Source organism: Malurus melanocephalus, unplaced genomic scaffold, assembly GCF_030028575.1.
Source record: "Malurus melanocephalus ecotype Western Australia unplaced genomic scaffold, MMel_1.1 scaffold_2, whole genome shotgun sequence".
Lineage (NCBI taxonomy): Eukaryota > Metazoa > Chordata > Aves > Passeriformes > Maluridae > Malurus > Malurus melanocephalus.
The window spans coordinates 6,274,428-6,299,577 of record NW_026623234.1 but is presented as its reverse complement, the minus strand read 5'-3'; the positions used below and the strand labels follow the sequence as shown (position 1 = coordinate 6,299,577).

Sequence of the window (25,150 nt, the reverse complement as noted above, 5' to 3'; positions counted from 1 at the left end):
AATACAACATTGTTTTAAACATGCAGAATTACGCAGTCCCTCAGATTTTACATTTTTTATATTCATTGTGATTATATGCATCATAGCATTTGCTAYATGTTACTAACCCAACACACTTAAAAAGGAATTGTGGATTACCCTTCAAAATGGATAGCAAGGTAATTTTAAGTTTGGAATTGACTTTATTTTGGTTTTTTCCACTATAACCAGTCACAGTTCTACTTAGAGGTTTTTTGAAAAGATACCATGTTGAGTTTTAGTACTGTTTTTATTTTGAAATATCCCTTCAAGTTATTTTTTGTTGTTGGTTTGGGTTGTTTTGTTTTTGTGGGACCATTTTAAAACAGTGATACTGGCATAGATATGACTTGAATTCAAAACAGTCGAGAAGTGTGTTTCTCATAATACCTCTCTTAATCTGGTACGAGGTTAGAAAGGTCAAGCTAGATTTCCTTTGCGCGATTCCTCTTGGCTGGAGTTTGAGCGAGTGCTCATTCTCTGCTAAGCAGCCAGCCGCTCCTACCCGGTGCTTTCTTTTGGTTGCCACTCCCTCGTCTTGGTTCGCGGCACTTGCTGACGGCAAAGCTTTCGGCGTGTTCTTTCCGAAGCTCTCCCTCGTGCTCCTGCGCTCCGGGGGTCCCGTCCCGAGCCGTGCGGCGGGGGCTCCGTGCGGCGGGGGCTCCGTGCGGCGGCTGCCCTGTGCCGGGACGCTCCGCAGAGCCTGTCGGAAGTGAGGTGGCGGAAGGCGGGGCGCGGGCCGGAAGCGAGCGGGGCCGGGCTGCAGGCGGCGAGGAGCCGGTGGCGGAGCGCGGGGAAGGGGCGCCGGGCAGGTCCGTCTGTCGGCGGGGGGGCCGGCTCAGCCCCGGCGGGGTGGGCGAGGGCGTGGTGCCCGGCGGGTCGGGCGGTGGCGGGGGCCGGGCGCGCTGGGCCATTGGGGGCGGGCCGGGCCCGGTGTTTGAGCGAGCCCTGCGACACCCGCCCACGGGCCCGGGAGGGTCCCTGCCGCTCTCCCGCTACCCTGAGGGGACTTGGGGCCTGGGCGGCTGTTGCCACCGAGCGGGGGCAGGCCGGGGCCTGACCCGCGCCCCCAGCGCCGGAGAGGCCTCCCAGGGGCCGCGACCCCCGTGCCTTGGCTGTGGCGAGGCTGCCAGGCCCGGGGCAGGGCTGAGGGCGGGCTCCGCGGGGCGCCGGGGGTGCCCCTACAGCGGTGGCAGCTGCTTCTTGTTGCTCWCTTGAGGGAGAATACAGGGTTTTACCTCGCCGCGTTTGTCTGATCGATACTTGTTTGCTTTCTCTTCTAAGAGGAGCTCACTTGCGTGTCACCTCTGTTTATTAGGCTAAATGTAAGCGCATGACAGCGACAGTTGTAACTCCTGTTGTTCTGACCTAAGAAAGCCAAAGGAAGGAAGGAAGAACTTTTTTAGACAGGCTATTTTAACATTAACAGCTTCATTAGAAAAAAAAAATGTCTAGGTGAGTCCCTTTTCAGGTAAAACAAGCTAAGTTTTAGTTTGTGTCTATTTATGCACCGTTCATTTATAGATTTAATTCATTCATAGTTATGTTTCAAATGCAAATTTATGTTATTTAGGAATATAAAATAAAGTTGTTTGGGAAGATGTCCTGAATCCATTTTCTGAACTCTTGAGTTTTCAAAAGAAACTGTTTTAACAAACTATAAATCTTGAGGTCTGCCATTCAAACTTTGGTGCAACTCTTTCATCAGTTATTCCTCCTTGTCTTCTCATTCTCCTTGCCTCTCAGGAGCTAAGGTTTTTTYTAATGGTGAGTTTTTGGTGGTTTTCTTTAGTGGTCTATGAGTAGGGTTTTGTGATTGGCATTTCATTCTGGTTTTCTCTCCAGTAATTTAATTAGAATTTTGACATGCTGCTATGTGAAAAATCTCATTCTGATAGTCCACATCTAGATGAAAATTCTCAAGTTKTCCACTGTGGTTGCCCTGTCACTGAGAATTTCTACCAATTGCAGCCTTAAAACAACGTTGTTTTTATTCTGTAGCCCTATCAAAGAATTAAACTTTTAAAAGTAAGAGCAATGTAATTTGTATTTTTTTTTAATCTAATCTTACATATAAATTAAATTTTAAATTAGATGYGCTTTATTTTTAATGGCAAATGTGGAAGGGAGCTACTCTGGTGAACACTACATTGCCTTTCTTTTTCCATGCACCCACTAGACTTGTTAAATTGGTGCTGTTTCCTATTGGTTCTTTAGTGTAAGCTACACAAAGTTAGTTGCTGAAGTTAGTAAGCATTCTGCCCTAGTCTTATTAGGTACATATTTACTTGTAAATAGAGAAACAGCTTCTACGTTTTTCCGTKTGTRAAAAAAGGCTTAACTTCCTCTTCARATAGGATGCTGTCTTGAAGCACTTGTCTTGCTGCTGCCAAAAGTGAGAGGCTTTGCTTTGTGATGCCCTCTGTTGTAGCAGTTTTTCAAAATCCCTCGATACATTAGCTGAGTATACTAAAACGGTATACTGTTTTACAAATTTTCTTCCATTTTAGTGAATAAAGTCTAAAGAGGACTGATGAGTGCTGGAATTAGCACAAGGTTGGAGCAGGAGCTATTTGGGATGGACTAACTCTCCACCCTTGATGTTTATTTATTATTTATGTTTTGTATAACCAAGCCTGTGATTTGTCCAGGCCTGCTCATTGCCTCTTAAAATTATGGGGTTYTTTCCTGAAATTCAGTTGGGTCAGTCAGACTTCCTCTTTACCCAGTATTCCTGTATCCTCTGTTGTGGAGCATATAGGTCGTATAGGACAATATTAGCATCTGACTTTTTAATGGAAGAACGTATAAAGCTGTTACATACATGTGGCATGTTTATGTCATTGTCGCTGGTACGTATGGGGAGCTGAATGCACTTTAGTTCTTGAGGCTCAGCTGAAATACTGTCTTGTGTAGCGCTTGGTGACTCTTACAGCATCACAGTGTTAAAAATATATCTGGATTTTAAATAATCAAGTGTAACGCAGTCATCTTACCTGAGAATTACCGTTAAATGTATCAGCAATCCAAAATGAAACAATCTGGAGCAATCATGCTCTGCTGAAATAAAAACATGGAAGTTGTGCTCTGAGCAAGTGTGCAATGCTTCTCGTTGATTGCAAAAGGAACGGAGAACTGTTTAAATTATTTGTTTATTGCCGACTGAATTCTGTAGCTCTTGAACAAATTTGATAACACCTACAGTTCTTATTTTTGTGCTGGAAAATCTCTATTATGATCTCTAGATGTGCTACAGTTTGATGTCAAGGTTAGATAGAAAATGGTTCTATCTGGTTTATGTGAACTCCAGAAACAAGTCGGAWGGGGAGGGAGAACCTGGTCATGTTAAGAACAAAGACTTTTTACACATCTCTTTCTTTTCAGCATCTCAAGAGGAAAGGTCCATTTTGTGTGGAAATAAGTGATTCCCTGAGGACTGTCCCAATGACAGAGCTGTCTGCGCATTTACCCCAGTTTCAGCATGGACAGCTGACAGAAAACTTCCCTGATACCCACCTCAGCAACGCCGTATGTAACAAACAATTTTACTATCAGTTTAATGGGGATGAAKAGTTCATTGGGATTAGTTTTTTCTTTCTGAATTGTTGTGGTGGTAAGCAGTGCCAAAAGAAATATGCTGGAAAATACCTGATTTTCYAAACTCATTTTTATGTACGGATAAGGCTTCCCCCTGTTTAAGGTAGTGGTGGAGTCACCAAGCCATCAAGAAAAAAAAAAAAAAGAATGGGGTGGAACACTCTGGTATCAAACGCTGACATTTGCAGGATTCAGTGAGCTTTCGTGATCTAGCCTAGCTGTGGTCTGCTTGGTTCACAGGTTTCTCAGTCACAGAGTTAATTTTAGTTGGTAGAGCCTGAAGCCTGAGTTTTGTTGTTGCTATTGCTGGAGGACTGTTCCTATGCAGGAAGAACAGCTCTGTCCTGTCTTACTCGTGAATAAATCTCAGGGTGGTCTCGTGGTTCTTGAGGTTTTGGGGGAGGAGGAACTCAAAACATGAAGTTTCATTTGATTGCATTGAAAGACCTAAGCACGTACTTGTTGCTAAAACTGTATCATTGTACTGTATGTATTTTGGTACAGTCAGGTTTAGGTGATCTGCTTGGGTGTGGTGCTCAGGCTTTTAGACTTGTCACACTCTGTTCTTTGTTCCTGCTATAGCTCTTGAATATCAGGTTTCCTTGTGACACAGAAATGCTCTTGTGAGGCTGGGCCACTTGTAGCCGTGTTTATAGCAGTAATTCAAGAGAATGTTCTGATCCCTGCTTCAACTCTTCCATACAATTCAGCAGTTTAAATAGAATTTTGAAAAATCCTCACATAAGCCTCACACTATATCAGTAAAAATATTAAACATTTAAAAAATTAAACCAGTAGAGTGGGAACTTTTCTAGTGCATCCTTTCTCCTTTTATTTAAGAGACAATGAAGAAGGTGTCTTTTCCTCTTGGACAGGTGAGAGATTAATTTTTATTGGACACTTCTGTCAGATTAAAAAGGCAGAGCTCAGTGATAAGTTGTGGGCTCACCGTCCTTACAGATAACTTGGTGATGCTCCTTACCAGCAAGGGTTTCTATTCTCACTGACTGTACTGATGAGTAACTGCTACTTTTGCTTTTTGTTTCCATGTTTAAGTAGTTTTTATACTAAGTTGTAATGATGTTTCTGCCCTTTTCACATCTACTTTGTTTTCATACAAAGCTACAAAAGCCCTTTCCTGCCTAAGTATACTAGCTTCTGTGACTAACAGTCAGCYAGTATACATTAACAGTGTGAAATCACCAAGAGCTATAATTTGCAATCTCTTCTAGTCACACACAAAAAGAGTTCAGCCCAGTCTTCAATATCTGCCACCGCGTAATGTCCTTTTAACATCAGTGGTGTATGTGACAACTGATGAAGTCCATGCCCACTGTCAGGCATGGTGGTCTGCTCCTGATGGTTAAATCTGGATTTAATAACTAAAAACTTCTTATCAAATAAGCTAGGTTTTTATCTCTTGGTTCAGGGGCAGTAGTCTGGATTTGCTATTAACTATTTTCCTGATAGGGAAAAAAAAACCACTATCACTTGCTTTTGATATTGTTTATTCGCCTGAAAGCGCGTAGTTCATAACTTACATTTGCTTACGGTGTTACAACAGGTGTTACTGACTTTTTAGCTTCAGAATTTTCACTTTTAACTATGTCTGAGGAAAGTGAAGAGTCTGTTCCTTTGCTTCCACTTCAGCAAGAGTCCATGGCCTCTGCTCTGTTTAATACTGATCAGGTAGGATATAAGTGCACTTTGTTCTTTTAAGCAGTGGGGCACGCGCATGTCACATTTAGCTACACTTTAGTAGCCTGAAAGGACAACTTATTTTCTAGCTTTAACTGCAAATGAGGGAATAACTTATGTAACTGTTGATGCTAATCTAGTTTTCATGCACTGTGTTTTAGTATGTAAAGGCCGTTTTTGATTGCGTCTTTATTCCTCACTAGTGAAGGGAGTGAAATGACACTTATTGGTCTAATTTCTTCAGTTTTTATGTTTGATTTTACAGGTTTTTGTAGTGGTGTGCTAGTTGATCAGGCTTTTTCCTTTGGCTTTTTTGTGTTTACTCTGTGAAGCTGTAGATTTTTAATTTATTTTGTATATTTCTGTTCCAGAGATGGGGTAAGTGCTCCCTCAAGACTGTTATTACAGCAAAGAAAAAACGACACATTCAGCAAGTGTGCAGAAACTTAAATACTCAGTCTGCTTTGCTTATGCTGTGTTCCAAGGCTCTCTTCATCTCCAGTACAGTGTTACTTACCATAATCTTAGGCAGTTTGTTTAGATGATGAAGTTTATTGTTGTCTTGTTGTGGATTGAGGGAAATGGAATATTTTACTATCAAAGTGTAAAATACTATGTTTGTGCTATAATCTGTACAGAAGTAGGTTTAGTTGTAGCTAGCATTTCAGATTAATTAAAGGTGATCTCTTTATTTGCATTCTCCCACACTCCCATTTCTGACTTTCAGTAATGGCATGTGAGGACTTTATGCAAAATGCCAAGTAATTTATAATAAATTTTTCATTTAGTAAGAAATAATTTTGAACCCAGTGTCTTTTTGAGGACATATTATAAGTTAACGATACTAAATTCAAACTAAGGTTAAAACCCTTAACTGTAAAAATCTGGTTGTGTCCTAGTCATACTTCTTTAATTTAGACAGTTTTAGTTTGGGTTTTTTTTCCTCCTCCTACATTCCATTTCCAGATTGAAAAATGAAACCAGTTTTCATAGATGACAGATCTTGAAACTCTGCTGAGGTTGRTCCTGAGGATGCCACAAAAAGGGAAGAAATATGCAGAGCATTTTGTGTRTTGTTACTTTGTACTGTTTTGTAAAAGCAAATGTTTCATGAGTTGGGGAAGTTGTAACGCTTCAACCAGGGTTTTAGCAGTGTCAGTATTTGCAGTTCAAAGTCCAAGGTCTTGTGCTCCTTAATCACTTAAGTGCTTTTAAGAAMCCCACTATGAGTTCCTGAGTTTGTACTTCACATCTCTTTTCTGAGGGTGGAGCTGTGAAAGCTCTGTAGAAAGAATCTCTAAAATTACTATTGATTTATCGAAAAACTGCAGTGAATTAATGAGCTACAAGTCAGCAGTTACATTTGCAAATGCTGCTGAGAACAGGTAATTAGACTTTAACATTGTATGTTTAAGGAGAAAACTACCTGAGTAAGAATACTTAATGAGAAATTAATTAGGTTATTTTCAATGCCCTGTCTTATGTCCAGATCAATTTTATAAACTGAGTGATATTTTAAAGGTATTGCAAGAAGTATCTTCCTTCAGTTTATTGTATATTTTAATCTAATGCTGCTTTAGTGCACTTAAACAGAAATGTTGTGGGTGAAGTAATTCTGCAGAAATGAGATGCATTTTGTAAGGAATCAAATACCTTCTTATTTTTTCTGTTATATTAAACTATTTGGGTTTGAACAGTACAGTGCTGACTTTGGCCATGGTAATAGACTAAAGAAAAGGAGTAGTCTGTATCAACTGTTGCATTTTAATGCTTATTTAGAGTGTCTGGTAATGGTTTTGTTTCTTTGTAGTCCAGACCAGGTAAAGCATAGCTTACTCTCCTGTTGTGTTCTCTGTGTGCACACAACATAAAAAAGGTGAATGCCYCACACTCATGGGGCTCCTTGAAGAGGGTGCAAAAAATTTGTGACACCAGGAGCCTGGAGTGCAGGCCTGATCATTTACTTAGAGGTGATGTTTCTAGTTTGTGCATTTACCTCCGTTGGAAGTTTACCACTGTCTTTATGTTTGAATTGTACCCTTGATGTTTCATGTAGCAGTATTAGGAAGGGCAGAAAGCTCTTTCATGTTTTTTCATAAGAGTGGTGGAGTTTCTTCAATGTTAGTGAAAGGATGTGGCAGTAGTTTCCCTGGAAAAGAAAAAAATGCATGCTTAACTTATCAGGCTAAAACTTTGGGATCAAATATCAGTATAAAGACTGAGAATTGCCTGAGTTTGATCACAATTTCTGTACCATTCTTACTGAAAATGTGGGAACACAGTACCTCATGAAACTCCATTTTAATATATATTCTACTTAATATACTGTAGTGGGAGTAACATAGCAAAAGAAGTAGACATTTTCTGGCATTTTCATGAAGAGGGGATCATAAATCTGTCTGGCATTATTATTAGGGGCAGATACAGTTAATTCTTGTCAAGTGACAGGAATTCTACTGTCATGTATCCTTGTACCAGCTGTCGTTTGAACCAAGTGGAAAAGCTGCTTTATTCAGCTTTTAAAGGAAAGGTGACACAGGCTGTTAGRTGCAACCAGCCTACTTTTGACTGTTGCTGTTCTTAATGTAAATGTTTCTAACATAAACCTGTGCTCCCATTCTTTTAATAACTGTGATGCATTTACAGTTTAAATCCCTGCTCCAACAAATGTTCTTGGCAATAACTATTATCTTTCATGTTTCCTCCTGAGGGTCATCTTTAGCTTAATGTACAAGTGCTTGATTGTGAAGAGTTACTGAGGAAACTGGTTTTTATGTATTGCAGAATGACAACAGTGAAAGACGTCGCCATGATAATAGTGAGCGCAGAAGAAATGACAATCTCGAGTCTGAGACTAATGGGCAGCCACAAAACAACATTCAGCAAGTGGTGGAGCAAGATGAAGAAGAAGATGAAGAGCTGACACTGAAATATGGGGCAAAACATGTGATTATGTTGTTTGTACCTGTCACGCTTTGCATGGTGGTCGTTGTTGCAACTATCAAGTCTGTCAGCTTTTATACACGCAAGGATGGACAGCTGTATGTATCAATATTTTCCCCAATATTGTCCCCTTTTTAGTGGACTTAGATAATTTCCTTCAAACTCCCATTTCTTCTGAAGTCTGATTCAAGCCGTGAACTTCCTTTTGCCTCCCTTTTCCCCTTCTCCAGCCCAAAGAAAGTTTTGTGTTACTCCTTCAAGAAACCAGACTCTTCTGTTTGTGGTACTATTGGTATTTGTTGTTTGTCTGGTGACCGGGGTTAATATCTTGGTTGTTCCTACCTGATTCAAATCCTAGTCCTCATTTTAATACTTCATCATGCTCTGTGGTATTTATAAAAGAAAYTTAATACTGAGCCAAAGTTATTTCACTTGTACTATGCTAGAATTACAAGAGTTTTGGAAAAGGAACAAAACTACTAGTTTAAATGAAATAATATGTATGCCATGTTGTGATTTGCCCATGCTGTTTGATAAAGAAATTCAGATGCAAGGGAAATACAGTTTCAAGAGGTTCACTTCTGATGTAGTTGCAGAAACTTTCCTGGCAGATGCTCCTGTAGGATTGTTTTTTATTTTGGTAAAATATTAATGTTGCCAAAAAGCCACCCAATTTCAGTGAAAGCTGATTTGAGAGAAAGAAGACAAAGGAAGAGCACTGAGCCTGTCAGAAACTGCAGCAAGGCACAGAATCATAGAATGTTAAGGGGTTGGAATGGACCTTGAAGATCTGTCTAAATGTTCCACTGTGAAAACATTTAGACAAAACAATTCAGAGTGTATTTGGCTTTGAAATGTTTGCATAATATAAGCATGTCATAAAATGTTTCAATGAAACACAGAGTTCTTCTTCACTTTAGAAGTTATTGATCAAAAACTTCTATTTTTTGGGATTTTATTTATGCTATTTTTCCCCTGCCTTATCTTCCCATCCCACAACGAAGTACTTGCCCTAGGAGGTTGTATTTCTTTAGGAAAGAGTGAGTTGAGCCCATATGTTGTTTTGTTGAAATCAGCAGGGAGCCTTTCATGGTGAATCCATAGGTGGCACTCTGGTGAAACTCCAGCTGCCCTGACCAGCACATGATTGATGGCATGGGAGAGTGGCAGTGACACATGGTATGGGTGTAGCCATATCAAACAGTGGGCAGTTTTGGGCGTTATCTGCTTTACAAAGCAGAAAATAGTAGTAATCTAAGAATGTAAGAAAGGCAAGTCTTCTCAGGAACTCAAGTTTCCTAAAATGGTACTATGCCACTTTTCAGGTTTTGTCTTAGTGGAAAATAGATGCTGCTTTCACAGCTCTGAATTGAAAAGTTACTGCAATTTTATTTGATGTTGGCCTCACATATTAGAAACATCTGTGCATTCAGTGTCATTTCATTTGACTTTTTGTTATTGTAGCATCTACACTCCTTTCACAGAAGAGACAGAGACAGTAGGACAGAGAGCCCTGAATTCTATTCTTAACGCGGCCATCATGATCAGCGTTATCATTGTCATGACCATCCTCCTGGTTGTGCTTTATAAATACAGATGCTACAAGGTAAGTAGTTGTGCTAGTTTTATTTATTAGTACAGATTATTGAGAGAATGCAACAAAGTGAAGTCTTATCAAGGATGAGTGAGTGAATATAGCAGATTTGCTGATTTAATTCACTGTTTTAATTTTGTGGCTTCTGTTCATTTGACACAAAGCAGGGCGAAAGCCCAATGCTGTCACTGCCATCTGTTCTGTCAATTAGAAATTGGGTGACATTGCTTTCTATTCTTTTGAAATGTTCTTGCACTGAAACCTCTGTGTGGTCAAGAAATACAAAGGGCAGGCTTGGTCCTATTTTGAGGGCTCCCTTCTCCCACYCTGTCCCCGGTACAGATGTCTCCATCAGTGTGATGTGTGCGTGGCTGTACACGCCAGACAGTATCTTAGGGCAAACACAGAGTCTCTAAGGCTCTTTGTGAAAGGCTTCAATCRTGTAGTGATATCACCTRGGCAAGTCCAGGCCTAGCATARTTAATTGCAGTGCCACCTGTGTGGGAGGAGTTGCCCATGAAAATTTCTGGTTTGTTTTGGTCTTAATGATCATTTGACAAGGCTTAGCYTAATAAAACTTCCCAGTATGTAGCCAGAACCTTGAATCTGTTTCACAGTTGTAAAACTGGGGGATTCAAAGGTCTGCGTCATTTCATTTTGTTTTCAAGAGGGAACAGTGGTTTTGGTCTTCATTCTGTGGGTGAAACCCCTTTACAAACTGTCTGTTGACTGACTGGGAAAATTATTTCTGCCCGAGTCTGCAGACATTGTGGAATACTGATTTTTAAAGTATTGACCTTCACTTTGATCATAGTGTGGTGTTACATGTGAACTGATAAGGTGTTCTTCTTAAACTGGCAATTTTCTTTATTCTAATGAAGTGAAATAACTACTGGGCTTTAGGTTGCTTAGTAGCCAGTTCATTCTCCTAAGGTGCTGAAGGCATCACCTAGTTCTTTCTRAGCTTTTCACATTCTGGTTTCCATCTTTACCTTTCAAAGCACAGCACATTCTCCTTACAAAAATAACTGTTCCACTAATAAGTTAGAATTAGATATTTCTATCCTGCTGTATCAGAATGCTGTWAAATGTACCTGTCCATTGAGTTCTATTTTACATGCAGTTTTATATGTTTATTGTAGTGTRGATTATGAGGAATGGATTTTATAATGGAAGAACATTAGGGCTTCATCTAGTAGTGATAATTTGCTTCTCTTCACAAGATCTGTATCTGAAAACTCCTTTGAAGAAAGGAAACACTACTTCAGTTTCATTACTGTCAGTTTCACTACTGTCAGTTTCCTGTGGTTGTCCTGTATATGATATGCTAAGCATGATCCTGATTCTAGCTCCTATATCTAACCAGAAACAGCTRTTTGAAGGGGATTGTGTTTGATTAACTTTTTATTCTCTGCATTCTTCATTGTTTCAGTCTGCCTAACCAAAGTCTGACTGCTGTAGCTCATTTTAATTCTCTGCGTCCTGCAGTCCGTCCTTAATTTTTATTCAAGTTGTAGCAGGCAAAGCCAAATTTGTATCAGCAATCAATTAGTGTTGAGGTTGTTGTTAAATAAAGAATGAAAATTCTTTAATGAGAGGGCAGTTGCAGTATCCTGCTAGGAAAACAGTGAGCAAAACTTACAAGAAGTACTTGAGAAAAGTCATTTGTAAGAAAAGAGACCAATGATCAGGAAAATGCTATAGTAAATGAGGTACATACTGAGAATAAAGCAAGCATCTGTGTGTAAAATGCCAGCTTAGGACAACTCTTGAAAATACCTCCTGTAGTTCTGCTGACAATAGTTATGCAAGGTCTGTGTAGAAGTTTGCTGGACTWTGGCCTTGCTGTTTCACACTGTTAGTGTTTTGCTATTTTTAGGATGAAACATTACCATTCACTTTATTTTCTTAAGTGATAAGRGTTTAAGAGCTTATATTACAAATAGAAGAACTACAGACAGAAGTMATGAGACAGCTTTCTTTGCTATTTTCTTAAAATGGTTTCAATGAATTTTACGGAGAAATAAAATTACTCTAGTTAGGTCCCTACTTAGTAGCTTTTCACATGTTGTTGAAAAATCTGGTTCTGTTTCAATCCATACATACCAACATTCAGCTTTGGAATAGTTCTTTCTCCCACTTGCTGTGAGTGGTGATAATTTGATGTACTGAGACAGATAGATAGTTTGGCAGTTTTCCTGGAGCATCTTTCCAGGCACCATGCTTATTACGTGTGGGAATTTCTGAAGTCATTTTGAGRACATACTAGCAAAGGCCAGTCTATTCAATTAGGAATTTAAGRTTTTATTAGGTGAAAAGTTTGATTTGAACCTGTTTTAAGAGACAGTGTGAAGGAGGAGAATGAATGTTTCAAAAATGGCTGAGAATTTTAAAAATGCATGTGAAAAATTTAGCATTAGACTCAAAGTACTAAATTACTAACTGTAATGGCTGGATTCCTAGATTGCCAGAAAGTCCTGGTTGCATCACATAAGTGGGATTCCTTTAGTCTGTGTGCATATGGACTTCTAAGTCSAAATATTTTGCTAAATATTTAAAGAACTATAACATAAGATGCATTCTACTATACATCTTTAAGAACAYGATGAAGAGACAGCTCAGATTTTTAATAGTTTCTGAATACTTCGATCTGGTGTACATACATAGCTACTTTAGCCAGTTATTTTTCCACTGAGCATGTCTGTTCAAAGAAGGATTCCTTATGTAGCTTTGATTTCTAGATTATTGCTTCTGACTGGTCTACTTGCCATACTGGGTCAGGTTTTACATAAGAGGTTCTGTGCTGGAACTTTGACAAATATATGTTCATTCTCAGTTAAGAGATTACTGGACTTAAAGGGGTCTTCAGGCTTGATTTTTAATTTTGCACAATAAATATCACAAGAGTGGTATGCGCTTCTGTCAGTGCAAAGTCTAAGTGCCTGTCATTTCCAGATTTAAATCTTTGTGTGTCCCTGCTGAGTAAAACATTGAACTGTTTTTTATTAAATTGTTGGGTATGTATGTCTGCTCTCATCAAAATTAGGGATTATGTAYATAGATCTCTGATAGAGAATATAGAAATCCTTTAACATAAATTYATTGATGACATTCCAACAGATAAGCACTGAAGGTTTTTCTGGATTACAGCACTTAATTCTATAATTGCATTCTGCAAATTRTTTGAAACCAGAGCACCACAAAAGTGAATCATGTTTTCCATCTGTGTTCATGCTGGATATTTCTGCTGTGTTATAATGTCAATGGTATCAAAACGGTCTAAGAATAAGCAAACAGTAGTTTTCAATAGAGCTAAAGAACATCTACTGAAAGTTCACAAAGCAGTTAAAATTCATGAGCGTAAATTGAAATACAACAATGTGYATAGACTAAACATGAATTTAGCAACAACCAAAGATAGGTATCTTAAATAATTTTCTTGCTTTAATCAAAAGGGAAATAACCTTAAAAGCATTTTTAGTAGACACTAGATTTAAAATAACAAGTCTAAAAACATCTGTATTGATATCTTCTCCAGGTGATCCATGGTTGGCTTATCATTTCTTCTCTTTTGCTGCTTTTCTTTTTCTCGTTCATCTACCTGGGGTAAGTGAACTAAAACATTAATATGCTGGTTTTCATGTATCACTTTATGGATGTRTTTATTTTAGAACTAGGCCTTGAATCTTAAGAGGAATGATAGTGAGTAAACTATTGCAATAAAATTATTAGTTTTATATAGGCTGATAGAGTACACATAAAAGAGAAAGATTTGTGGGTTTATAGTGCATCTGATTAGGTACAGAAGCTGTCCATTACATGCATTTTGCACAGGGTAGCTTGTTCTGCTGGCATGTCTTTTGATAACTTAATTTTTCATTGACGTATTACTCAAGGGCAGTTGTTTACATCATGGTTTTGATGGTTAGCTATGTATGCAAAGGCAGTTTGCATGGGAGTGGTGGAAGAGAGTCAGCTGAAAAGAATCTACTATCTCATCGAAATATATTCAGTGCTTCTTTCTCCAATTTGGAAGCATTCCCTTGTCCAGACATCAAGAAAAGTTGCCCATAATACTCARTGTTGTCTAAAATAAGCAGCCTCATCAGGATTTGTAACTAGAATTATGTCACAAAATTTTTATATTCTGTATATTTTTATGCACCTGATGACAAACACACTTCTCTTTGAAGAAGCTTATTTAATTTGATCTCCGGAAGAAGAACATGGTCTTCCCTTCGGTCACTGTTTTTTGTTAAGTGATCTGTGATGCCTTTTTTGGTCTTTAACAATGGCTTTTAAAATACATGGCAATTCCTTCATCTGTCCCTCCTGCCTCAGAGCAGTGCTGGCTTCCTTTTGCCAGAGGTTCAGAGAGTGAGGGTGTTTATATATGATGACAGTAAGGGACATCCTGTTAACACTGTACATCTCAAAGGTCAGCTGACAGCTGCAGAAGACATATTTCCTGGAGGAAAGTATTATGCAAATTACAGGAATCTTAGTGACTTGATAGCTGGTAGCAGCAGATTCTGCAAAAAGCCATTACAACCATTTCTTCCCCAAGTCAGTGGAAGTCACCTGTGACTTGGTGATGACATATTTGTCTGTTTTGATTTTACTTCTTGAGGGTCTTAATTAGTTTATAGTATTTGGTGTGATAGTGACATGGATCATCCAAAAATAAAGCTTTTTACTTTAGTGTTTGTGGGGAATAATAGAATAAACATGTATGTCTGAAGTTAGCAAAGCATTCCATAGACAGCATGTAAGTAGAGAGAGACCTTTGTATGCCTTTAAAGATCCATTATAACCTCACAAGTTCTGATTATTCTGATTTTTAAAAGGTACAAGCATAATCAAAATGACTGATTTTGCAGTAATGTAATTTCCTGTTGGTTTCTGCTTTGATTGAAAAGGAAMTAGAACATTAAGGAAAATTTTCAGAAAAGCGAAAGAGTTGATGTGATGCAAACACTGGTAAAATTATCCCCATTGTGAAGAATAGTGAAGTATGAATTGGAGAAAGAATTTTACGTTTGTGTCACTGCATTGAATATGAATTTTCTTTTAAAGCTATTCTGAAGTTTACATGTGTAATTTGTTTCCATTATTTCAAGCAAATGCAGTCTATATTATTTTCCTTTTTTTTTTAGCGAGGTTTTTAAGACGTATAATGTTGCCATGGACTACATTACAGTGGCACTCATGATCTGGAACTTTGGTGTTGTGGGAATGATTTGTATCCATTGGAAGGGCCCTCTGCGGCTCCAGCAGGCATATCTCATTATGATAAGCGCTCTCATGGCCTTGGTGTTCATTAAGTATCTTCCTGAATGGACTGCGTGGCTCATCCTGGCTGTCATTTCAGTGTATGGTAAGTTTGGGGGCAAGGCACAGTAATAGGTCCTGTGGTGGGAATTTGAAAGAAATTCCCTGACTTTTCCACTTGTCTGACTAGACCTTAAAAAGGAAAATTATSTATGTGTGTGTGTGGGTATCATCCAAAGTAGCAGATAAGGTGATTACAGACTTCATAAATAAGATCATGGTCCTAAACTGAGATCAGTTCCCTGCAGCTGAGGGCTTTGTGTTACTGTATGATCCCATCTTCCTGCGTGGTTCCTGGACTCTCGAGATTCTTTGGGGAGGAGAACTGAAGTAATTCAAGAGAAGAAGAGATCAGAGAGACCCATTTTGATCTTTTTTTATGAAGGTGGAGCTTCAGCTTCTCATTTTTCCCAAGAATCTTTGAAACCCTTGTACATTCAGAATTTAGGAGCTGGTTGTTTCTGTATAGTCCTGTACAAATACAGATCTGCTCAGCCTATGGATTGCTCACATTTGTGGATGTAGAAACAACAACCTGATCCATGCCTGATAATATAGTGAGGTGGAAGGAAGGATTAAGAGCAGTTTGCGTTGCGTTATTTTATATTTAGAAGGATATAGTTGTGAGATCGTTTCCTTGGCTTCTTTTTTTTTTCCTTATAGTTGTCGCATACTGCTCTTTTTCAGAATGATGGCTGAGGTAAGCCTAGATGTAGTTTTTCTGTAAAGCTTTAGGGGGCAGTGGACACTTGGTAAGAAGATCACTGTATCCTAAATACTGATTTAATTTCCAGGCAAGACTAAAATTCAGTTACTTAGACATAATTAAAACRTCATTACAGGTAAGTGAAGATGTGCTCTTAATTTGAATTTTTTTGGAAGCATGTAAGTGTGGTGAATGTGTACTCTCAAAGTCACTGATCATGATAAAGATTAAGAATCTGTCCAGTTACAAATGCAGGGGTTATTAAGATTTGGTTAGCTCTGATACATTAGTGTCCTCTTTCTTGGGGGGGCGGGAATTGTCCATTGTGTGTATGCTCAAGAATCACTSAGCACATTCAGAAAAACTTCCCCTYCCCCAGCCCCATTCCATCCTTCATACAACTGGAAAAAATCTCAGTGCTCCAAGCATTCAGCCTTTATTCAGTGATAGCAAAACTAAATTACTCTTGAGATCAGCTTCCAAGACCATGATGTAGTTGTTTTGAGTAAAAGGGACGTAAGTTTTGAAAGCCTGTGACTCCACACCAAGAATTCTTTACTGGAATGGGACCAGCAGTGGTGCTTAGGTGGAGAAGGCCTGTGCAACACACTGCTCCTGACAAGTCAGCTCTTCCTTTCAGTGTTAGATTTGGTTTCAAATTAATTTAAAGAYGTATAGTGAGTGCACAAGTGCGAAAGGTACTGGCAATGTAGATGGTAGAGAGCTCTCTATCCAAATATGCCTGCTTCATAGGAGTTGRGTAAGCCTCACCTGTTGTCCTAGAATTCCTTTTAGCATTAAACCTGGGTTACAAAAAGCTTTCCTAATAGAAAGCAARCTTGGGTATTTCCAAGAGATTAGCTGAAGAGTAGCTTTCTTGAGTTATTCACATATAGGCACAGATATATTTGCAGTTAYATAGTATCTTAAGTGAGGAATATACAGTTTTAAGATTTCTATGCGTATTACAGTAATACATAAATTAGGTTACATTACTGAGAATATTAAAAATATTTCWGTAGGATGCTGAATTTGGGCCAGTGGCTATCTCGAAAGTCTTTGTTCAGAGTGCATTTTCTTACTACAAGTCTCTCCAAGTGGTAAAGAAAAAAACTTCTTTTAAGTATGTCTCCTAAGTGAAGTCTCTTAAGTATGTCTCCTAAGTATGTCTCTTAAGTGAAGTAAGATCCGTTCTCTCTTCCTTTCAGATTTGATTGCTGTCCTGTGTCCTAAAGGTCCTCTTCGTATGTTAGTTGAAACAGCTCAAGAGAGAAATGAAACTCTCTTTCCAGCACTTATTTACTCCTGTAAGTACATTTTGTTAAATTGTTTAAGGTTGCAATCACCACTCATCTGAAGCATTTTTCTCATTTTGTTTTAATAAGATGCCTTTCAGCTGGAATTCTTGATCTGTTCACTTGGGCTCAGTTTTCATTTCACTGTTGACTCAAAACCATGAAACTTCATCTGACTGAGACATTTCACGATAAAAACCAGCATGTTTTGTTCCAGAATACAAACAGGAAGAATGGTATCAGACCTTGTTTTGGACAAAGTAGTATGTCCTTAGGCTGTGAATTAAGCCTGTTCAAAGGAAGCACTTGTTCTCAGAAAATATTTACCAGCTTTCAGTCCTTAAATAACCTGTGTCTTACTACAAGCAAAGTGAGAAATTGCTAGAAATTGCTAGGGCCTGTTTTTTGGTGAGTTGTTTCTCCCTGCAGTTGTGAAAAATAACCTATTGAATTAAACTTGCTGTTGTGACCTGTGTATCAATTAGTACATAATTCCCATTTCTGAAGTTCCATGTTGCTAGTTGTATCATGTGCATAACAGTGAAATAGGCTAATCATAAGTCATTATGCTGTGGGTGCTTCAGACAGGCCTATATTTGGAACCAGGAAGCGTGCTGCAGACTGGCCACTTCTGGGACAAGCTTACAGTGGAGAAGGGGGAGTGCTTTTTTATCTGTCGCTGCTTCTTTATCTGTTGCTCTTGCACAGAATCAGTAAAACATGGCATAGCTGCCTGTTACTCTCGTTTGTGAGAGGAGAGGTTAAGACGGAGAACTTGAATTAAAATACACCTTTTACRTGTAACAACATTTGGTTACCTCCAGATTGAAGAATTTTTTATGATGGTGGAGGCAGAGAACAATAAACTTTGATGCAGATACTGCCTCTGAATTGATATAACACAGTAACCGTGTTAAGAGACTTTTTTACTTCCAGATAAAGGAACTGATTAATGAAAAAAAAAAAAAGAAATTGTTGATTTTCAGAATGAGCCTTGTATGTAGAAGTAATTTGTCTGGCAATAGCTGTTACCATTTTTTTCAAAATCTAGTAGGAATAAAATTTTGTTCACCAGTTTCTGTAAATGTGTTGTAGCTGGTACTGGCTGTGTTCCACATATTACTGTGCTTTATTGAGAGTAAAATTGCCTGTGGGAAAAGATAGTTGTATGAAAAAATTCATGAAAAATGAGAAATAATTGATTKATGCTAGCACTACGTCAGAATTGCATACATATGAAGATTCAATTCTCTGTGCTGTTGTGGTTTGGATTTTTTTGATAGCAACAATGATATGGCTTGTGAACATGGCTGAGGAAGATCCAGAAGCCCAACGGAAATCCAAAAACTCCACTTATGATAAACAAGGTGAGTTTTGCTTTGACAAACCTTTGTCCCTTTATTGGAATACATGTTCATGGATACTTGTATTTTAATGTTTAAAGTGGCCCCAATGCTGTAGAAGAATGAAAACATGGAGGCCTAATTAAGAACAATTAATCTGTCAAGACTTGGAGAATTGTTTATTTACTATGCAGTTAATGTCCCTCCATTTGTTCTTCTGGGATCTGGGATGTTGGTGTTGAAATTACTCTCAATATAAAACTGTTAACTGAGCTCAACTGCTCGTCAATTTGGGRTGATATATTATAATACTACTCATTTATATTTGTATTAGACAGAAATATGCCTAGCCCTTTTGGTTATGCAGATAGTGTTTAAAGCATGGAGTTTATTTTTGTGTGTTACTAAAGCAGAATGCAGTTTCTGAATTTAAACATGCTTGAAGCCATCCATGTATATGTAACTTCCAGTAAAGTTTTCTATTTTGCTAAAAGAAAATAAAGAAGTTTTCTATTTTACTAAAGTTTTTCTATTTTACTAAAATCAAGCTGTCAATGTTGACTAAAGAAGCTAATTAAGTATTGGCTGAGACTATATTCCTCAAATTGTGATCTTTGTTAGGTTACGACAGAACTTCTACTATCATGTCATGTGAATGTATTCCTGAATACTAGGACTTGAATGCATCTTGAATGTAGATGCTGTGACTGCAGTGTACATTGACTCCTGATTAAGTAAATATTGAAATCCTAAGTGAGGGTATCTTGTGATTGTGCCCRTGTAAGGTGTTGCCAAGTACTATGGGATACCTCTTTTGATCTTGTTCTTCTATGATCTTATATGTGGAGCAACTTTAATGTTTCAGAAGGCACATTTTTGAAAGAGTCTTAAATGCCTTTCTTCCTTCGAGCTCCCACAAGCCAGACTCCTAATGAAGATGCTGAAGCAGATGATGGTGGCTTTAGTCAGGAATGGCAGCAACAAAGGGACAACAGAATAGGACCCATTGAATCAACACCTGAATCACGTGCTGCTGTTCAGGCTCTACCCAGTAACTCTCAAACAAGTGAAGACCCTGAAGAGCGTGAGTATGGAGTGTTATGTCTGAAAAGCTTATTAAATCTGAAGCTGGTCAGTCAGGCATCCYGAGTGCACAGATACAGGATTCTGTGAGGTAATAACAAGTTGAAGAGATGCTCTTGCTCACAATCAATACTGATATGCCACAGGAATAATGGCTTTGGTAGCATTTTGTTTTGCTGCAGGAGTAATATTGGGCAAATTGCTCTTTAGTTTGATACACAGACTCAAAATGTTTGTTGCAGAAGCTGTTTTCAGACCAATATACAATCAGTTGCATTAGCCCTTTTTCATGCAGTGTTCTGCTGTGTATCACCTCTTTTGGATTTTAGGCCCAGTCAATGCAGGCATTACTGGGGATTTTTGTCTCAATATTAAACTACCGTAATCCACTTGGTGGGAAGCAATGTTTGAAACCTGATTGGAGACTGAAATTAATGCAGAATGCAATGGGCTTGCTTAGTTTTCTCCAGCATCTTGCTAAGGTGCAGTGTCTTTGGAGAGTGTATGATATCAGTACTCAGATACCTATTTTAACAGACTCATGATTTCCAGTTGGAGTTTAAGCTGCTATTAGATTTGCAAAGCTCTAAATAAATTAGGGTGTCCCTGTCTAATAAACTGCTCTCCCCATGTGATGCTGTGATATTTTAGCAGGTGCAGCTGCTTCCTCTGATTGTGAGGTGCTCCTCTGTTAAAAACCAGACTTCTATTTTAAGARCAGTTTAAAAATTTACTTTGTCTCAAAAATCCTAATTCAGTGTGCTGCAAATCCTTTTTCATTTCAGGGGCTTAGAAAAATAACATTAAGATRCAAAAATTTTAGCAAAGCAGCTATTTTAGTTAGTTAACTTTTTAATTAAAGCTCTCCTCTGGCCATGCTAATAATTTTCTCCTTCCAGTATTCCTGCAGTGAGTAGTAATGATAGGTGTGTAGTGATCCAGTTAGACTTGTCAGCCAGCATTAGTTTACTAGAAGTTTGGAGCATCCAAGATCTGTTACAGCAGTTAAAGGGTGTTTTAGTGCTTAAGAGCTTTTCATGAATGCACTGTTCCAGGCATTTGTTGGAGGTGTGTTGAAAGAGAGGAGCATTGCCTTTTTTCTTTTATGCATTTTCTCCCTTTTTTTTCCTTTTCTTCTTTTCTTCCCCCAGTGATTAACGAGGCATCCAGCTATTTTTGATGTTCTTAGTTCCTCTTGGAAGTCTGAAGTGGGCATTGGGCTGAACTGTAGTGAGGTGGGAAAGTAATCAGTAGACCAAATGAAACAGCTATTCACCTGATGTTAGCCTTTGGTAACATCTTGGCCTAAAAGCTCTGAAAGTGAAATGGCATTCAGGAAATTTTACAGTGCTTGCAGAAATATTTGAGTACCGTGCTTCCAGAGTTGTTACTAGAGTGGTAATTACTACTTAAAAGAATAAGAAATAATGAATTTCCTAAATCTTGCAACTTGGACTGAGTACATGGAGTTTTTGCCTCTGTGATACACTCTGTACTTACATATGAGTGCTTTTAAGAACTACCTTCGTAAGAATTCTGTAGGAAAATTGGAAAGGCAGTGGAATATTTTGCAGTGTATCAGTTTCTAGCTGGCAAATAAAATATCATCTGCAAGGGATTTATTTTTTTCCCCTCCCTCAGCCACTTTAAAGGAATTGCCCTTCAGTATTCTGTTGAATATGACGAGACAACCAAAAGTGGACACTTCTCCACAAATAAAAGTACAGATATCTGGGTTTGTATGTRCTTCATTTATATGTCCAGATAAATAGGAGTATAGGAAAATTCTAATTGAATGGTGAATTAATTGAGTAGTGTAGTGTTTCCAAGCCTTGTTTCCAACTCCTTGTTTCACAGGARTTTATTGCTTGACTCAGGAGTGGTACTAATTTTGAAAATAAATTGTTTGTTTAGCATATCTGGTTAATAGTTAATATAAATACRTATTATTCTTTGATAATTACTGATGTACAATGTTAGTAGACTTACCTTTAATGATATATGTTCACTTTGCAGGAGGAGTAAAGCTTGGTTTAGGTGATTTCATTTTCTACAGTGTCCTTGTTGGCAAAGCCTCTGCAACAGCAAGTGGGGACTGGAATACAACTTTAGCATGTTTTGTAGCCATATTAATTGTAAGTACAATGTAAAATTATAATAGGGATGTTTTCCATTGCTCATCAGGGACTAAGTTGTAACTGCTGCATTTTGTCTTTGATTTTGTTTGTTGGGTGGCCAGACTGAAAACTGGTGAAGATTTTACCCGTGATGTTTATTGGCTGTACATCTGTCACTTAAGCCCTTAGTTTTGGAAGACATAAACCATATCTTGTATTTCTGTGGAAGTTTTATATATATGTGTGTATATATATATATATATGTATATTATATAATCCTTTGCATGTCAGAGTTCCCTAATTTCTCCCTATGTTTTTTTTGTGTTTTGTTTTTTTTTCCTYCCCCTTAGGGTCTGTGCCTTACACTTCTGCTTCTTGCCATCTTTAAGAAGGCCTTACCAGCTCTTCCAATCTCCATAACCTTTGGGCTAGTTTTTTACTTTGCCACAGATAACTTGGTGCAACCCTTTATGGACCAGCTAGCATTCCATCAGTTTTATATCTAGCAGACATGATGCTGGAATGGATATTTGTAGCAAATCTGGAAGGAGGAAAAACGGTTTTCCCTCAGTTCTCAAGCGAGACTGAAGTTAAATACTCAAGATTCCAAGCTTGAACCATGACAATTTCCTCCGATGGTGGTTTTTGGTTTGCTTTTTTTCCTGAGACAACTGCTGCACTGGGCACCATATGAATTTTCCTGTGTGAAAGTGGCTTCTTCCTGATGGCCAGTCTAAGCCAGGTGCTGTTATATCAGAGGTAATCTGATATACATATCTCTGGTAAGGACCACTTGTGTGCAAATTGCTAATGCTTCCACCAGCAATGTGATCTCTTACCACAGGCTGATTGTTTTCACAGCGCTAAGGGTGCTCAGAACTTCTTTGATGTTGAGAGGAAGCTGAAAAATCACATGGAAMTTGTCCCTGTAACCGCTTGAAGAAAGACAGCCCAAATTGGACTTCTTCAGCCGTGATTTTTGACAGCGGTGGCCCGACTGTAACAGGAAAGGACTTCGTAGCAATTTGACAAAGGGAGAAAGTACTCTAAGAGTGCTCCATGACTTCATAGCCTCTGTGCCTGAGTGTGTTTGGTTTAGTAAATTTAAAAGCTTTTTTTTTTTTTTTCCACACTGGAACTAGAGCTTCTTCTCAGTTTTAATACTTCGTGTTCTCAAGCATGGAGTGCACCTTCTGTACACCTGCTCCAGTTTATGTAGCTGCTTAGACTTGGGCTCAATTATTTGGCAGTAGAGGATCATAAGGTCCTRAGGTGGATCTTATATTCTAAAAGGTTAATAAACTACATTAAAAAGCAATTTCAGGACTTATTCTTTGTGCTCTTGCAAATMATTTTGCTAGAACACCATTCCAAACCTTATGTTTGAAAACAGTCACTAACAGCACAGACTGCATTATTGGTGTATGTTCCTTCTGTTGGCATTCTTATGAAATAAGTAGACATTCAGAGCAATCCCAGATGGAGTTTAGCTTGCCAGATCTAGAGATCAAAGTGCTATTAAGAGCACGTCTAATGCATCACTGAAATTCTTGGTCATCAAAAATGTCATTTAGAGTTCTGTTGACTGAAGTATTGGTCACCCAGCTGTCTAACACCTCAGGCTGTGCAGGGAATTTTTTTTTGTCCATATCTTTATTGGTGATGATACTTAAGTTAGGTGAGAGATTGCTTAATGTTGCTAAGGAGCAAAATTTGTAATCCTCTTCACTTTAATTACATTTCTCGTGAGGAACTGCTGATAGGCAAAAAGAAGGACAATTCAATATCACTGAAAAGAAGATAGGAGATTTTCAACTTCTTACAAGAAGAAGAATAATCTGTTCAAACCTTAGAACTGCTAAGTCTGATTTCTTCTTCATTTGAAACAACTCATTTATGAATAGTTGCTTGGAAATGAGACTTGGGTGAGATGAAGTTGGTTTTGCTGTAAATTCTTACTGCGTACAAGTAATTTTTGTTCTTGGGAACCTTAGGGAGTGGATAGGCTCCATCCATTTTATTTTCATCTTGATACTGGAGTCCTTGCCAAGTAGAACAATTGTCAAAATCCTGACACTAGGTCCTTTTACCTTTTTTTCCTCGGATTTTGTTTCAGTACCTATAGATTCAAAGGACTGAAACAACAGATGTGCTCACCAACTTTTTTCCAAATAAGGAAAGAAAGGCTGTGATGTATAAATCTGCTTTAAAACCAAGAAAGGTTTTCTTTCGTTGTCCTTGATAATATATGTCTCTTTTCCAGTATGACGTGCTAACTGTAGTGTTAGCATTTACATTTTCATAAAATACATTGTCTCATCTAAAGTACTCATCTCATTTGTGTCCTGATTCGTTGTAGATAGCCTTAATAAACTAACCATATCAAAATTCCTTACAGTGACTTTTCAAGTCAAACTTCTTTGTGTTTTCTAACTTAAATTACTGTTCCATTTTGTGTTGCAATGAAGACTTGAAATACGTTTGTTGGTTGGTTGAGGGTATTTGGGTTTTTTGTTGTCGTTTTTTGGTTGGGCTTTGTGTTTGGTTTTTAGGGTTTTTTTTTTTTAACAAGACTTTGAGTTGTTTTTATACCATTGTAATTTGTCCCTTTCACTGAGCATTATATCTAAGAAAATTCCCTTGTGTGTTTTATTGGGCATCCCAGCTATAGTTTCRTTGTATAGAGCAGGTTTGCTAAGAGTTGCTATCACTAGCATTTGCTTGTGTGTCTGAGCTGGCTCTCAGTTAAGGGCTGTTATTTAAATGCAGAAGTCATCACTTATTTCTTTTTTGGCTTCAGTATGCACCATGGGAGCATTAGCTGCATTAGGAGTTGCTTTAGAATCTATAGATATGCACAAAAGCCTTTTCACATACTTGAGTGGATGTTAGATGTACAACCCAAGGAAGAGCTCAGAACCTTCAAACACTAAATTGCCAGTCTTCCATTTCCCAGAGCTGCTTCTGTTATCCTGAAGTTTTAATTTCTGAGCTAGTGTAGCGTTACAGTAGTGGAGACTATAAAATTTGTGTTCACAGAAACTGTTCAAATTTGTGTTTGAATCTCAAATTCAGAAGGGAATTTGCATTTATTGGCAACTATATGTTAAAGTATACAGCTTATTACTAGGTCTTAGGTACACCTTCAAAAACCAGATGAAATTTTCTAGATTTGCCCTCTCAGGTGAAGTCATGGTAGCTTATGTTTCAAATGAGATCTTGCAGCTAAGAATTATCTCASAACACAGATCCATATAAGGTTCAGTTGCCAATTGGTTCTGTTTGCATTTGGGTTGTTACTACACAAGCGTAAAGGTTGTGTCACTTTTCTCTCCTGTCTTGAAACACTGATCTAATTTGAGGTCGTGATTCACCTTGGTTAGATTGTTGTAACTGAAAGACTTTTTCATAAGTAGTCTGCATTT

The 25,150-nt window shown here is 38.2% G+C and overlaps 1 protein-coding gene across 6 annotated transcripts; it reads left to right on the top strand.

Moving 5' to 3' along the window:
* The first annotated feature begins 763 nt into the window (after positions 1-763).
* PSEN1 (presenilin 1) lies at positions 764-25,150 on the top strand. Of its 6 annotated transcripts, none has more exons than XR_008965362.1 (13): positions 764-830; positions 3,403-3,546; positions 5,266-5,304; positions 8,098-8,354; positions 9,721-9,862; positions 13,389-13,456; positions 15,007-15,227; positions 17,096-17,194; positions 18,466-18,549; positions 19,436-19,609; positions 21,625-21,743; positions 22,076-22,484; positions 22,587-25,150. XR_008965362.1 is itself a non-coding variant. In XM_057366540.1 (13 exons), exons 3-13 carry the CDS (start codon positions 3,463-3,465, stop codon positions 22,229-22,231), a joined length of 1,443 nt encoding a protein of 480 aa, XP_057222523.1. In that variant the 5' UTR covers positions 764-830; positions 1,337-1,473; positions 3,403-3,462; the 3' UTR covers positions 22,232-25,150. The 6 variants fall into 6 exon arrangements, 5 of the variants coding, with proteins under 5 accessions (XP_057222523.1, XP_057222515.1, XP_057222547.1 ...); XM_057366540.1 differs by adding an exon at positions 1,337-1,473 and having other exon boundaries at positions 22,076-25,150; XM_057366532.1 differs by having other exon boundaries at positions 22,076-25,150.